At 36.2% G+C, this 17,077-nt stretch overlaps 1 protein-coding gene across 4 annotated transcripts in view; it reads right to left on the minus strand.

The window, feature by feature from the left end:
* LOC131221203 (exonuclease 1) overlaps positions 1 to 17,077 on the minus strand; it is an 81,276-nt gene that overhangs the window by 30,401 nt on the left and 33,798 nt on the right. For 3 of the 4 annotated variants that reach the window (XM_058216379.1, XM_058216378.1, XM_058216377.1), the window contains exons 6-8: positions 14,428 to 14,605; positions 14,233 to 14,303; positions 6,410 to 6,533 (exon numbers count right to left, since the gene is read on the minus strand). In XM_058216379.1, the coding sequence (XP_058072362.1) occupies positions 6,410 to 6,533; positions 14,233 to 14,303; positions 14,428 to 14,605 (373 nt within the window). The remainder of the gene's footprint in view (positions 1 to 6,409; positions 6,534 to 14,232; positions 14,304 to 14,427; positions 14,606 to 17,077) is intronic. The other variant, XM_058216380.1, reaches the window with a different exon arrangement.

The following is a 17,077-nucleotide window of genomic DNA, read 5'->3' on the forward strand; positions in this document are numbered from 1 at the left end:
TAGGCTAAGCTCTTCTCCACCACCTCCTTCAACACCTTAGTAGCTCTTTTGTATCAAGCGCCTCCTCTATTGACATCTGTTATACGACCAATATTTATATAGGGCAGTTGGCCTTGCTCATTTATGTACCGGGCAATTAGACCAGACTCGTGTTTGGATTGGATTATTGTCCCGGCCTCGTTTACTCCGAGTAGTTGGCTCAGACTTGTTGTTTATATTGGACAGTTGGTCAATTCTTATTTGTGCTAGGTAGTTGGCCCAAACTTATATTTGAGTTGGGCAGTTGCCCCAGCCTTGTTTCAGCTAGACAGTTAATCTAGACATTGGTGCCGGATAGTTGGTCCACTTGCTCACATCACTCAAGTCACAAAAGTGCCTGCTCACCTGAAGTTATTCGGCGTCTCATCTCCTCCACTACTCATCACAGCCCGTGCTACTTAGCCACATTACCTTTTCTTTTCTTTTTCTTTTTTAAATAAATGTTGCATGTGCCTATTCAAACTCAAGTTCCTTTTCTTTTCTTTTTTCCAAAACACCTTAAGTTTGAGGGGGGATGTTAAAGAATTTTGTTCTTAGATTATTATGTTAGCTCTTGTTCCAAGCTGCATATCATTGGTATAAGATGCTCTAGCTTGAGAGGAAGTGTTGAAAGTATGAGTTGAATAGTAAGTGTGAATAGATGAATAGCCTTAATAGAACAACATGAATAAGTGTAAATGGGCATGAGCCCAACCCATATGGAAGGACCCAAGAACCCTCACATGTTTTGTACATGCCACCCCTTATTATAAAGGAGAAGGTAGGGTTTCTTCTTAGCAAGCAATACATGTTGTTAGACAGGAGAACCGTGGGAATACACTCAATGTCAGTAACATTTATGTTATTATACAAACACAACTAAAAAGAGTGACATATAAAAAATTGTGGACAAATAACGTAGTCTCAATAACAAGAGGTAAGATACTTGAACATTTGTAGTCTCAATAACAAAAGGTAAGATACTTGAACATTCTATACAAGAAAACTTACAACATAAATCATCATCATGATCAACAAGGTGTGCGGAATCGGTTATGTATCGACTATAATGGCCAATACGTAATGGCAACGACCAACACCGTTACGCGATAAAAGGTCGAAACAATGACCCCCTCATTTTTGGGATCAGATTGGTCGTTACGGAGGCCGTAACAGCCATTACAGCCCATAAGAGCCCTTATTGCCCCGCAACAGTCAGGATGTAACAGTCAGAAAAACGGCTAGTTTTCCAGCCTTTTTAAGTTCCGAATTTTCTCATTTTTTGGCACTTTTGTCTTCCAATTTCATTCCTAAACTATTCTACTGTAAATTCTGAATACTCTTAGCTTGAATTTGAGGATTAAAACAAGTTATTACAATGATTTGGATGAATCGAAGCTCCGTGGGCATTTTCCATGGAAAAATCATTTATTTCAATCTTTTTCGTTTCTCAACCGTCTTATCCCTCTTATCACAACTCTTCCCTCTACTCAATTTAAAGAATTTCTTGAATTTTCTTTCAAAATCATCATCCTCATCCTCAACATCACTATCACTTTTAGATCTAATAGCTTTAAGCTTGTGTAAATGCTTATGCGATGTTTTAAGGATAACTAGTTTCTTTGCTCTAGAGGAGGCCTTAAAGTGTAGTTTATATGTTTGTAGGAAACCTAAGAATTCTTCTACTTTCATATCATCTATGTTTCTATCGAGGTTATCTTGGGAGTGAACCTATCCGGTAGGGATTTAAGTATTTTCCTACATATACGCCATTCCGGAATCCTTTCTCCTAAACCCCACATGGAATTGCAAATATCATTCAATTTGGAGTAGAATTCAATGAAAGTTTCATACTCTTCCATTTTAATGTTTTTGAAATGGATCATTAAGAATTGAAGTTTTGATCTCTTGATTGTACTAGTTCCCTCATGAGAGACTTCCAATATGTCACAAGCTTCCTTCCTAGTTTCACATGTGCAAATGCGTTTAAATTCACCGGGAAAAACCACACAGTAAATAATATTGAGAGCTTTGGCATCACAAGTATCGCGGTCTCTCATCGGCACTCCATTTGGATTTATCTTCGGGAGCGTTAATGGTTCTACCGTCAATCACAACTTGTTCCATGGGCATCGTCCATCCTTGTTCGACAATTGCCTAAACCATAGGGTCAAGGGATCTTATAAAGACCCACATTCTAGCCTTCCAATAGACGTAGTTAGACCCGTCAAAATATGGTGGTCGTGTGACGGCACACCCCTATTGGGTAGACAACGTCCTTATGCCCCTTTGGAATTCACTCCGGGCAGTTAAACCTTTCAGGAGGAACCAGCTCTGATACCCATTGAAATTACGCGTGGTGGGCCCACGAGCTATGCGAGGAAGCTTGGCAGAGATATGGAATGAGGGCTATGTCCTAGAGGGGGGATGATTAGGACCAAATAAAATTTATGCCATTTTAAACACAATTTCCTACATAACCAATTTCCAATTAAAGCTAAACAAAGTAATTAACTCTAAGGCTTCCAAGCCAATAGAGGGTCCAACCACAGACTACAAAAGATATGGTAATTAAGCAACTAGTCTATAAATATAATAATGTACATGTGTGTGGGGGGGAATGTGCTACCAATTAACTCCTAATATTCATCTAATCCTGCATACATATAATTAAACATTCAATCACATAAGCATAATTAAACAAGTGCTCAAATAACAATCTCAAACACAAGCATGTATAGTGATTCGGTTTCCCTATTCCACTCCCGGCGAACGCACTCAACCCATAAGTGTACCGGATTTCACTATCGAAGGTTTTAAATCAGGTTCACCTCTAACCTTTATAATCCTACACAAGGACTGGCTCCCTCAAAGACTTACCTGGTTTTCTATAAGCTCGCCACGAAACTCAGTCCTAGTCCAAGGACCTATGTTTACTCATGCTGAAGGCATCCTCGGAGACTAACACGTACACACCCATGTCTGGTGGCCTACACAAGAACCTAATCGAGTTTGGCAATTCAAACTCTACACTCAATCCTACACTAGGATGAAGTGTAAATGAACTCTTACAAATGACAACTTATTGTATTAAGCCCCTTTTGTAGGACTTTCTGGGTTGCTTGATCGATACTCTCTCCTGTTTCAATCAACTCCCCTAGCTCTCCCGATCATGATGTCGATGCATCGTCAATGCTTCAGCTCCAGGATCAAACACCTTACATGCGATGCTCCTTTCAGTGACCAAGGTGATGCGAGGTTGGGTAGAATCTCCGATAACTAATGAGAAGTTGAAATGCCTAGGGGATTCTACTAGAAAGGTCTCCTAGAGAGTATAAACAATGGATACTCCAATAAGGTTGGATCTGATTTCTAGAAAATGGTGGAGATTGAGTTCATATTCAACATTGAGGTTGGAATCCTCGTTAGAGTGGTAAAGCTCAAGAAGACTTTGGATGTAAGATATGATTGGGGATTCACCTAAGCTTCTATTGGACCAAAAACCCTCTCAAATGCCTAAAGATCGAATCTTCTTTATAAAGGAATCAACTTCCAACGGGCATAAAATACTAGTCTTTGGCCGCACTGAATTAAACAGGAAAACCGCTAGACAAACTTGGGCACCTTCGGTCGCACTGAAGGTGGACTTCGGTCGCACCGAATATGATCATCGATGGGACCAGATGTGGCACTCGGTTTGAAGTCGAATTACCTAGAATTCTGTCACAGCACGCTATCATGTTTTAACCGATTTCAGTCGGACTAAAGGTGGGTTCGGTGGGGCTGAAGGTTATAGAAATTGTGCAATTTTTCCAGCAACACGAGACCTTTAAAGCCAATCTAAGGATGCTCAATTTAGGCTCCTATGACTTAAGGGATGATCAATAAAATGTTTACTTATTAGGTTTAAGATCATCTAGAAGTTTAAGTAGTTTTGGGTCAAGGGTTAAGGTCACCAAGGCACCTCATATACTTATTCTTTGCCCCTTGATGCTCCACCTCCACTTTTGTCTTCAGTCCTCAGCTTCCAGGGGCTCAACCGACTACATGGCACAATGGACACACGTGATTGACAAATAAGGTGCATAAATCAGTGCACGTCCTCTGATTTCATTGACCTGATCTTTTCCTCTGGCATGGGATATTATGGATACGCAGCTACTCCACAATCGCAGCCTGATAATGACTAGGACATGGAAGTCGAGCAACCACAATAAAGCATATTTTCATTTTGGTGGTGACTCGAGAGTTTTATTAAGGTAAATATGATAAGGACATCACGCTCACACGCACGCCCCCCTACACACGTACGCAAGAAGGAGGGCCCCACCATCGATCTGGATCGATGATGATGTCCAAGGAGGGCCTCCTAGTTAGAGGACTACGTTTTGGTTCTTTGGAGTGGACTCGGTCGGCATGTGAATCCCACCATGGGTTCTCATAATCGTGGCCCACTATTCTAAATAATCTAGTACTTTGGGTTTTGCTTATTATTGTTATTAGGAATGTCATGGATGGTTTAGATTGCTTTGATTAGTTGTTATTTTTTATTACTTCATCTCGAAGTAATAGGTTGCGCACATGGCGCGAGTTTTGAGGTATAGGGTTTTATTATAAATAAGAACTCCTTGTAGTCTTTTTTCTCAATGAAGATTAATAAAATTGCTGCGTTTTTTTGCTCCTCTAAATTTCTGAGTTGTGGAGATTCAAATGGGTGTGAAATCTTCCCTTTCTCGAAGGGATAACTACCGTGGTGCAAAGCCGCACCTATCTCGATTTGCCCCCACCTTCTTCCATTCATATTTCTCTTTTCCTACAAGCATTCCATCTGCAATTCTATCAATATTTGCAGGCGTTTTTCTCTCTACAGCAGATTTCTAGAATCTAGCCCTACAGGAGGGCTAAAACTTTGGCGAAGCACCACACACAAACCGTGTGTAGGATCGAGTTGAGATTTGGGGGTTTCGGAGTCCATCCCTGGCCGACCAGGGCCAAGGCGGCCTTTTTCTAAATAGTGAGCCCCACACACATGCGGCCAGGATCACACGCACATTTTATGGTACTTCTCTTGTTCGTCTCTCCTCTCTTTCACTCCTCTTTCACTCAAAATCCTTAAACCTAACCCTAAATTACTCAAATCCCCAATTTTATGCCCTTTCTTCAACCGTAGGGTTCCCCGAATTGAAATTTTTGAATCCCGTGGATTGGGGGAATTATTTTTGTGCATGTGTGGATGAATTTACCTTCCTTTGATTCTTGTTTGGTCTATAATTTTGATTGATCCGGTCCTAGAATGTGTAGGCCTGGATCCGCGTAAGATTCCCCTTGAATGAGTGTTTGAACTTTTGTGTGGGATGTGGAATTTTGTGTAATTGTTTCTGAACTAGTGTGATCTAAAGCCTGAAAATCTGGCACATCATACTTGAATTTCATGCCCTGCATCAAAATATATTTTCTTTTAAACATTATTTACATTTAAGGTAAGTATTTCTACACCCATTGCCCACACATTCACCAAGCAAGCACATACTTAACACTGTTGAACTTGTGCTTAAAATAACTCCCCTAACAACCAATCAAGTTGTCGAGGAGTAAATCAAACATTGCTTCTTCTTTTTTTTATCTTGAGGATGACAGGACAAGAATCACAAGAGAGAAGTCTCTAGCATGTTCAAGACTTTACATAGAATAAAGTAAACGTTGTAATTTATGCAAGTCTTCAGGTATGCAATATTGTAATGCAGAGTAAATTATGGAAAATAATAGCAACCACCTACACATGTGAGATATTTTGATATTAAATTCATTCTAATATATCTATCATTGGTATTAGATAGTTAGAAAATTAAATCTATGATTTTTGCAGTCAATTCTAGGCTGTCAGGTTCATAAATTCATCAGACGGCCCGATACAGCTTTCTCACCAAAGAGTGGACCATTACACCACCATAAACATGTTCAAAATTATAAATGAATGCATACTTGGAATATTTAAAATTTTCTGGATTTAATGAGCATTTTTCCACCTTTTTTTTTACCAAAAAAAAAATGACCATTACAAGGGTTGTATTACGGCCAATACGGCCTGTAACGGTAATGGTGGGCACCGTTACCACAACAGTACACCTTGATGATCATTATAAACTAGTCCCATCTATTGGAGAAAATGGAAAGCTTTCATGACATGAGGGTGATAAATGTGCATGGAAGGCAATTAAGTGTCCTTAATCATAGGATGCCTCCAAATACCTTTTCTCCAAGGAAGTTTACATAAATATTCTATATAAAGAACTACACTAACCAATGATAGAATGATAATATCATATTTGTATGAAATGAAAGATTTTAAATAAATAAATAAAAATCCAAAAGTAACAAGAAAAATGGATACAAAAATAATTAGTCAAGACATTGTTGTGCGTAGACAGATCTGACTTCTTCCTTTTATTCTCAAGTTTAAATTCTTTAACTGGATAAGTTTTTTCATGCACAAGCCCAGCACAAATGCTCTCCCCCTAATAGCCAAAAGAGCATTACATTAAATGGAAAGTAAACATGAACATAACTAAATATTAGGATTTAAATTTAAATGACTCATCAGCATGTGTAGAAAACGAAGTTATCAGGTATACTATCTAAAATGGGAACAATATAATGTATATCACTTCTGGCTAAAAGAAATGTAAAATTGCAAAAGAAATATGAAATCCATTATTACCGAAACCAAAAAAAAATAAAAAAATCATTACATGTACATATTGTAATTTCTTAACTGAAAAGGAAATGATTTTATATTTCAGCAATTTTTGTCTCAAAATGAAATAGGTAATTTGTTCTCAAAGTCTATCGCCAAACTTCTTTTTATGTTTTCTACAATAAAAACAAACTTTAATGCATTCTTGAGGTAATGACGACTTTCCGGGTTAATGAGTTTAGACAAAAAAATGAAAAAATTGGTTCCTACAAAATTAAAGTGAACCACGATGATAAGGAAATATATTGGAGTACATCTAATCTAAGTCCACCCCACCCACCCCACTAAAAAATGAGTGGTAGAAGTGACCTTGTGAGAAAGAAACCCTTTTTTACCATGTAAACCTTTCTAAGGATGCTAAAAGTACTAGCTGTTGGGAGTCTGGGACAATGAGGATTGCTTGAGTTTGGGCACTTAAATTTTACAATACATTAAACCTAAGAAAGCCACTTAATAAATAAAAAGCATGATTACCAAGGAGAGGGGAAAATGCATGAAAGCAAATTTGGAAGCCATCAAAAAGGTAGTAAATGCACCAAAAGCCAATGTTTGGAGTGTGATGGTAACGGCCCTATCAATTTCGGCCTTGGCCAAAACGAAACACCCCAGGAGTCACTAGACTTCTAGGTATTAACAAAAATATTGCTAAATATCGCATTCTATTGATGTTGCAACTTGCAAGTAACAATGTATCGACAAGACCTTTCGAAAGTATCACTGATACCAGCGATACCAACAGCCCTCTCCTTTTTTCACAAAAAATAAAACCTACGAAATCCCAGTTTTTGTCAATTCTTCCACTTCTAATCCCTTCTTGAGGTGAATCCAACTATCCCTCTTCGATTATTTGGAGAAAAAAACAGTTTTTTTTTTTTTTCCTTTGTGGGAATTAAGATTGGACAGTTGGTGGGCTCGATTTTCAAATGGTCAGTTTTTTATTTTAGTTCCTTTTTTTTTTCTAAAAACATAGGTCAAGTTTCAGCACTTTAGCACCCTCTAATGCCTAGTCACAGAAAAGGCCAACTCTTGGGCCAATGTGTTGGCTAAACGAGTGGAGTGTGATCATTGTATATTGATGTTGTTTATATGATGCATTGCTTTGATGTATAGTTTCCTCATTGCCTTTCTTCAAAAAAAAAATGTGTTGCTTACTAATATTTTCATCAGTTGGCAGTAATGAAACATTTAGTTGCTGATAAAAACAAAGTTGTCTTTCTCTTTCTCATGGTCGCAGTCTCTATCTCCAACAAAGTTCCATTGCCCACTTCGTTGAATTGCGACCAACTAGTCTCTATTAGAAAACATGTTCCTTCTTCTATTGTGCTACAGGAGGTGTTCTCCTGTGGACCCCATATGGCCAAAAGGTCAAGGTGGACGAGGAAGCAACAGAAGCCACAATGATATTTGATACAATAGGATTCAAAACTGAACAGCATATCCTTTAGTCATGGTAGCATTCTGAACAATATTTTTAACGATAGACAGCATTCCAAAAAAAAAATTTAGAGTCAGTTTCCTTCCAACATGGTCAATGTTTCTTTGTTTTTTTTTTTTTTTAAACACATGCGCACACACCACCACACACTCACGCCTTAGTGGGATTTCACCACCTATGGGTACTTGAACCCTTAACCAGGTGTTGAAACTCCTAAGAGTCTACCACTGGAGCAAACGCAAGGACCCGTCACGACCTTGAATGGCCCATCACGACCTTACGAACCATGTTATGACTGTCTACAATTTCATGGGTTCACCACTTGGGTAGCATGTTAGTTATGCATCCATAGAAATCATATAACTGCAAATTGATAGCATCGTATTCCACCCAAGTATCAATGAACTACAAGAATGCCATAGTACCTCATGTCATGTCAGATCTTTCACTCGCTAATCCATATAAAGCACCTTGGCTTGTTGATGCCAATGTGAGTCATCATCTAACAAGTGATAAAGACATCCTTACCTCCATGATTCTTGTTCCTTGAGTGAGACAGAGGAGAAGAAAGAGAGAGTCTGAGGAGAAATAAGAAGAAGAAAGAGAAGGATCAAAGAGGTGGTGACACCCCTCGCCTCTCCCTTATCATCAGGGCTTGCGTAATATAGGTGAAAGTACAAAAAACAACCCCACACTCATTACATAAACCAAAACCCATTGAATTGAACTCTATTTTATGCATCACCTTTAAGGACTGCAGAGGAAATATAATATGAAATAATAGAAACCATAATCTCAATGTGAAGCGGAACACCCATGAGATGATAATCGTCCATCATGGTCCATCAACACTCCCCCTCAAGCTAGAACATATATATCATGAATACCCAACTTGGTGAAAAGACGATCCAAATGAGTGTGACCAAGAGCCTTAGTGAACACATCTACCAACTGATTCTAAGACTTGACAAATGGCATTCAAATTTCCTTAACTTTTTTCTCTGGTGAAGTGATAATCAACTTCAATGTGCTCGTTGCTCTCATGATAGATTGGAATATTGGCAATATGAGAAGCAGCTTGATTATCACAACATAACTTAATGGGAAAATCAAGTTGTTGTCTTCATCCAAACAAGCTCAAACGCAGTATCAGCCATTGCCATGTACTTTGCATCTACACTTAAATGGGCCACCACACTTTGCTTCCTACTTCATGTAACCAAGTTACCTTCTAGAAAGGTACAATAGCTTGTACTAGATTGTCTATCAGATCAAGAACCAGCCTAGTCTGCATCTAAGTACCCTTCTCCTAGAAGATGGTCATTATGCTTATATAGAATAACATGATTTGGAGCTCCCTGTATCTAAGTATACAAAACACGACTTCCATAAGAGGAACACAGGGAGCTTGCATAAACTTACTGACCATGCTTATGGGAGAAATGATATCAGGTCGAGTGATTGTTTAGTAAATCAACTATCCAACAACACAATGATATCTTCCTAAATTATCCATCAAGTCTCTGTTATCCACACAGCTTCTGATTTGGGTCCGTAGGAGTTTCAACTAGCTCGGCCCTCATGAGACCTGTCACAACCAATAAATCTATCACATATTTTTGTTGTGCCAAATTAATGTCACCTTAAATCTTGTTACCTCAATACCTAAGAGTATTGAAGACAACCCAAGTCCTTCGTATCAAAGTTTTGCTTTAAAAATGTCTTCAACTTGTCAATACCCACACTATCACTACCAGCAACAATGATATTATCCACATACACTACCAACATAATGGCACCTACCTCACTTCACTTCACAGAGACAAAGTGATGCAGGACAATTAGCCAGTTGCTCTAAAAGCTCGAACTGATAGGGCATGGCGAATTAATCCATTTATCTCATAGCCCAGGCCCCACATCTCATGGGTTAGGACCTTGGCCGAACCCTCCTCATGAGCCCCACATCACATGGGTACCGTCTCACACGAGCCACCCGCCTCACACGGGCCGCCCACCCTAAGTGTGCCCCTGCATCCCACAGGCAACCCCACTCGAGCCCAGTGTGAAAATGCCCCTGCATCACAAAGTGGTCAGCTTGACTCCTTTTCATCCCATATTCAAACGCCACGTAACTGAATTTTTCGAACCAAGCTCTTGGAGATTATTTTAAACAATAGATCGCCTTCTTAAGATTGCACACTTTGTCTGACTCCCCGTAAAAAACAAAATCAACCAATTGGTCCATATAAACCTCTTCAGTAAGATCCCCATGAAGAAACGTATTCTTCACATCAAACTAGTATAAGGGTCAATCGAAATTTGCAAAACCGAAACAATTACACCCATAGAATTAAGTATTACCACAAGAGAAAATTTCTACAAATATTCGACTCCTAGTGCTTACAAGTACCCTTCGGAGACCAATCGAGCCTTTAAGCATTCCACTAACCCATCAGGATTGTACTTAACCGCACACATGCATCGACACCTAAATGCATATGTTCCAGCAGAAGTCAGGTAGAGTCCAAATTTGATTATGATGGACAGCAGCCATCTCGTCTTCCATGGCTCATTTTAATCCATCATGACCAAGGTCTTTCTAAAAAGAATGAGGAATACACACAAACGACAAGGACAAAGAAAATTAACAAAAAGACATGGATGAACCAACAAATAAAACAAAACAAGATATAGGATGTTGAGTGCAAGAATGTATACCCTTTCAAAGAGAGATGGATATGTCGCCTTCATTAGATGTTAAAGAAGGAGATTCAAGAGGACGATAATCTTCAAACGTAGTAGGAAGATGATGGAAGCAATGATTGGATAAACTTCATTACCAAGCTTGGAACGTATGAAGTAATGTAAGCTACATAGTGTGTAGCGTAAGCTACATGCTACTAGATTTTTATTCAAGGTTGCACTCAGTTAAACCAATTTCATGAGATTTTGCACCAAATTATACTGATTAATAATGAAATTTAACAAAATTGCATGATATTTGGTGCAAGTAAATGCAACCTAAAGTAATAAGAAATGACAATGATTAAGTATAAAGGTAGAGGAGCAACAAAACTGATTTAATATTGTTACTTATATTAAGCATTGAAAAGATTATCTAATTTTTATTTAAAATAGAAAATTGAAACAAATCATTGAAAATATAATTGATTTTATTGTAGTGAAAAATAACTTGTAATGTAAGCTACATAGCGTATAGTTTATAGCGTGTAGCGTATGCAAATTATCATGTAGCGTAGGTTACACATGACTTGAGCTATTTTCATGAGCTACGTAGCGTTAAGGCTAAGTTACGCTACGTAGCATAAGCTACACGCTACATAGCATAGCTATTTAAAACACCAGTCTTAACATCATTCTTGACATCCATATTTAAGGAAGAGGAGATTAAATACATGGGGAAGAACTTGAACTTGAACTCACCCAACACTTGCTTTAAGAAATAGCAAATTAATGATCACCACTACACACATACGGACCGACTGATTATCAATAAAAAAAATCCTTCACTTTCATTCATGATCTCTACACCCTTACTTGATCTTTAAATCAGGCCATAGATGCACTATGGCCTACTTTAAACCATCATGACTGGTTGTATCATGTATGTGGATGTGAGCCTCAAACATACTCAAGTGGCACAACTACACAACCCACCATATGGTGGTTGAGCAATGAATGAAGGCATTTTGTGTAAATCATCCCCCAAATGATTTAGCTTTCACCTTGTAGAGAGTAGAAGAAAAAGAACAGAATGAAAGTGAAAGAAAGGGGTAGGAATAACATAGTGGATCTTTTACCGCTCTAATATCGTGTTCCTTGAGTGAGATTGAGAAGGAGAAAGAGATTATGAGAAGAAAGAAAAGGAGACGGAGTGCGCAAAAAGGTGGTGAAGAATCGACAATTCTATCTTAGGGTTGATTGTGTTTGTTGTCTTCTATGTAGACGAATAAGCTAATATTCAAACCCAGCAAGTCTCAAAATTTCACCAACCAAAATCCAAAGGACGCTATAGGCAAATAAAGCATGCAATAATCTCAAAAGGAATACTCAAAAGAAAATAAATTTCAAATAATGAATGTTCAAATCAGCAAATCATCAAGAAACCCAAAAAAAAAGGGTGTTCTTACGCTTGAATTAATAAAAGAAAACAAAACTGGGAAGATATAGTGTTACCCAGTGTTCGAAGTATCGGTATCACATTAAGTATCGCACCCTTGGGATACAGATATGTATCATTTATCGCACGGGATATATCGTTTGTATCGGGTAATTTATCGTACTTTCTGGGAAACATGGGGAAATTGGTTGAATTTTTCAATGAAGCTTAACATATTTTTAAAAAATACCTTAATACACACTTTTAGATCATAACATCTTAAAAAAGAAGTGCACATAATACGTTTCCTTTGTATAAGGTCCTAAGCTATGCACTATCTGATTAAACTAATGCAACTGTATTCAAATTGAATGGATAACATCTAGAGTATATGTGATTATCATTTCATTAAACACTCCTAAATACCTCGAAATTAGTCTCAATTGACAGTTGTTTGAAGGGAAATTTTAAAAAATAACAATAATATTTTATTAATTTTTAAATTAAAAATGTTTTTTGTTTTTTGAAAATTGACACAGGCTTAACAAATCAGTATATCAGTCCTCACATATGTTTGATTGCATGATTGGAGTGCAACATTGCAAGCAATTTGGAAGAAATTGGGGAAACTTTGAATTTTCCCCAAAATTTTCCAAATTGGACCACCTACACTCAAATTTCGAAATTAGAGTGTATCATTTCATCAAATACTCCTAAATACTTCAAAATTAGTCTCAATTGACAGCTGGTTGAAGAAAAATTTTGCAAAAAACAAAAAAATGGAGAACATGAAGAACCAATGGATATCGAAATCAAAGCTCAAACTCTATGATTTTTCATGCAAAACATGAAGAACCAATGGATTTGTAACCATCTGACACTGATTTAAAATAATTTCAACAAAAAAAAAAAAAAATGGACCGGAAATTGAAAATGCTCACTAGATTGAACATGTGGGATATATCGGCACTAGCAGTGCCTTTCGTATCGCACATGTGGGATACAAGATATATCGTGAGATATATCGGTCGATATCGTTGATATTTAAAACATTGGTGTTACCATGAGGAAATTCTTGTAAATATGGAAGAAAGATGCCCCAAAAAAACTATCCAAAAGATAATGACCAGCAAACCCTCATTACTACAATTCAGTTTCAGTAAATCTGGAAGAAAAAAAAACCAAAAAAATCTAAAGAAATATAAAAGTCCAGCAAATCAAAATCAGTCAAATCTGTTTTTTATCCAACCAAAGAGAACAAATCAGTCCAGAATTTCCAGCAAAACCCTATTGTTGTTTCTGATAAAACGCAACAGCCTTGAATCTTTAAAGACTTGATCAATCAAAACTTCCAGCAAAAATTTCAACAAGATCTCCAAGACACCATAGTTGCAGGACCACCCCTCACAAATCACATACAATCAGTGATTAAAAGGTTAAGACTCTCAAACCAAGAGAGATTATATGAAAACAAAAGGAAAAATAAGAGAAAAGATTAGAAGAGAAGGAGAAGAGATAAAGAGATAAGATACCCTAGGGACTTTCTTGCTCTGATACCTTGTCCGAAGAAAGAAAGAACTTGGGAAGAAAAGAAACTCAAAGAGAGAATTAGATGTCTACCCCTCTCTCTTTATATATCAAGTGAATGACAAAATTACATAGACTACGCTTAGAGAAATGGATAAAAAATTAACAAAGAACATGCCTGATACAAAGAAAGCATTAATGAATTTAGAAATCACCAGCCAAAATAGATGTATACAATCCACTTTGATGTTTAAAATAAATATATAATTTTAAAATTTTAAATTTAAAAAAATAAATAAATAAATAAGAACCAGACAAAAAGAAAATCATTTGCAAGTGGATAGAGAAAAAAAATCCATTATGCAAATCATGACATACCTGGAATGGCAATTTAGTAAATGGATCGAGATCGCCTTTGGCTATGCCGATAACCACACTTTGTGGTATCGATGTATCAATGGTTAAGATAAAAACTTTTTTTAAAAAAAAATAATAATTTAAAAAAAAAAAATCAATGATTGAAAATTCAGTTATCATAAAATGTGTAAATATCTTGAACTTTGCATAAAGGATATGGGCCCAAAAAGTCCAAGTCGGAACCAAGGTCATTGGGGATGCTGGTTAAATGCACAATATCTTCACTTGTAGGATCATAAACTCGTTGATGTTGAAAAGTCAACATTGCTTTCTTGAAATCTTCTTCATACAAAGGCGGAACTGAAATAGCACTGTATCGCAAGTGCTTAATTACCTGATATTTAGGTGCAAAACTTAATTTTGTTAGAATTTATGAGGGCATGACCTCACTGACAACTTTCAAAATCTGAATTAGACAATGGATAGCATATAGAAATATACAACAAAAATAAGAAGCCTATCATAAAAGGCTTAAAACATTTAATGCATAATGCCACAACAGGAAATTTATTTTGAATTACATGCAGCTTAAGAAAAGAATAGCTATAGCTACCGTATCATTCTCAACTAAGTAAACTATTAGAAGCTAGAAAAATCAATAAACAAAACATTGCACAAAAATCGTATGGAGAAAAGGAAACCTCAGATCAGTGGTTCATTGAATGAAATATGTAGATGGCAACATGATTTAACACAAGGCTCTTTAAATAAATCAATAAATACAAGAGAATCCATTATTGTAAACAAGAATGGATCAGATTCTAGTTCACTTTTAGACTTGTTTCAGGTATGTTCAGTTCAGATCTGATTAAGTTTTCAAACTGTTTCAGACTCAGGCATGTTTCATGCCAAGCTCTGTTTCAGATTTCCTTCCACATGTTTAGGATGTATCACATATTTGGGATATGTGTATAGATTAGCCAGAATGTAGATTCTGGCCTCTTCTCAATCAACTCCCAACGACAAATCGCTAAAATCTCATTGAATGAAGGAAACAAACAAATAAAAGCAAAGAAGATAGAAGAGAAGGATAAAAACCTGTAGCACTAACAGTCTCAACAGACTCAAAGTAGACTTTGGAAAGACCTAAATTCTCAACCCTTCAATCTCCTTCAATGGGAGCCCATGTAGTCGAAACCAACAATGGAATTAAAGTTTTCTAAAGAGAAGCCACACTCACAAACTCAATAATAAATAAATAAATAAAAGCATCAGTTAGGCGCTATGTATAGTTTATTCTCTATGCAATTTAAATAAAACTTAGCAAAATTACTAAGATACAACTACTTGCTAAATTATATCCTTGATGATTAAACCCATCCAAAAAAATTGTTCAATAACCCAATAATCAATCCTAAATTGTTAAATGTGTACCTCGCTGCAATGAGCTTTTCTTTTGTAGCCCAGGGCCACTATACATGGCTCACCACCCTCCCAAGGTATGTAAAGTCAGTTTTGTAACAGTAACGACTTGACCTGTTACACGTTACAGGGCGTAATGCACCGATCTGGGCATAACAGTCGTATAATAGCTAATTTCTTTTTTCTTTTATTTTCTTCTCTTTTTTTATAGTAAAAAACGACGTTTGGAGTTGATGTTTACACTATTCTTCGAATTGTTTTCATGTTTTTTTTTTTGTGAGAGTAATTCTAAGGTGATTTTAGCCATTCTTGTGCATCCTATGGAGATTAAACACAAAATCAAATAGTTTTGGAAGAATCAAAGCTCGGGGGCCAAATTTATAGAAATTTGAAAGAAAAAAAAAAAGGGTAAAATTCAATTTCTTTTCTTCTTTCTTGCTGGAAATAATTAAATTCAAGATTACAACACCAAATTAACCATATCTTGCTAAATTTCTTGTTGGTTTGGCATTATTTTTTTATTTTGTTGTTTTTTACAGGCATTTGACCAAAATTCAAAAAAAAAAATTCTATTTTTAAGTGTAGATGGTTGGAATAATGTAGACTCCTTAGATCTACACATGCATCCATTAGATCAGATTTTCATCTCATTTTCTATTTGTTTGATAATTTTTTTTATTTTAGGCTATTTTCTGGAATGAATATTGTTATTTTAATTTTCCAGCAAAATTTGCTTTCTTTTGTTTTACGTGTGTGTGTGTATGGTTCAAATACATGCACTCTTTAGATCTACACATGCAAGCATTAGATCAGATTTTTTTCATCTCATTTCTATTTTTTATCATTTTTTATTTTTGGCTATTTTCAAGAATGAATAGTGTCAATTTTAAATTTTCAGAAAAATTCAATTTTTGTTCTTTAGTGTGGATGATTGGAATACATGTAGACTCTTTAGATCTACACAAGCGTGCATTAGATCAGATTTTTTTCATCTCATTTTCTATTTTTTAATAATTTTTTATTTTCAGACTTTTTTTAATGAATAGTGTTAGTTTTAAATTTTCAGCAAAATTAGATTTTTCTTTTTTTCTTTTTTTCTTTTGCTTTGAGAGTGGATGGTTGGAATACATGCAAACTCTTTACATCTACACAATCATGAATTAGATCCGATTTTTTTTCATCTCATTTTCTATTGTTTTAAAAATAAAATTTATTTTAGGCTAGTTCTGAAATGAATAGTGTCAGTTTTAATTTTCAGCAAAAGCTGATTTTTTGTTTCTTTTGTTTTGATTGTGGATGGTTGTAATACATGCAGACTATATACATCTACACATGCATGCATTGGATCAGATTTTATACTAAATAGTGTCAATTTAAATTTTGAGCAAAATTCAAATTTTTTTAGTGTGGATAGTTGGAATACATGTTTTACATCCACACATAT

This window comes from Magnolia sinica, chromosome 12 (assembly GCF_029962835.1).
Source record: "Magnolia sinica isolate HGM2019 chromosome 12, MsV1, whole genome shotgun sequence".
Lineage (NCBI taxonomy): Eukaryota > Viridiplantae > Streptophyta > Magnoliopsida > Magnoliales > Magnoliaceae > Magnolia > Magnolia sinica.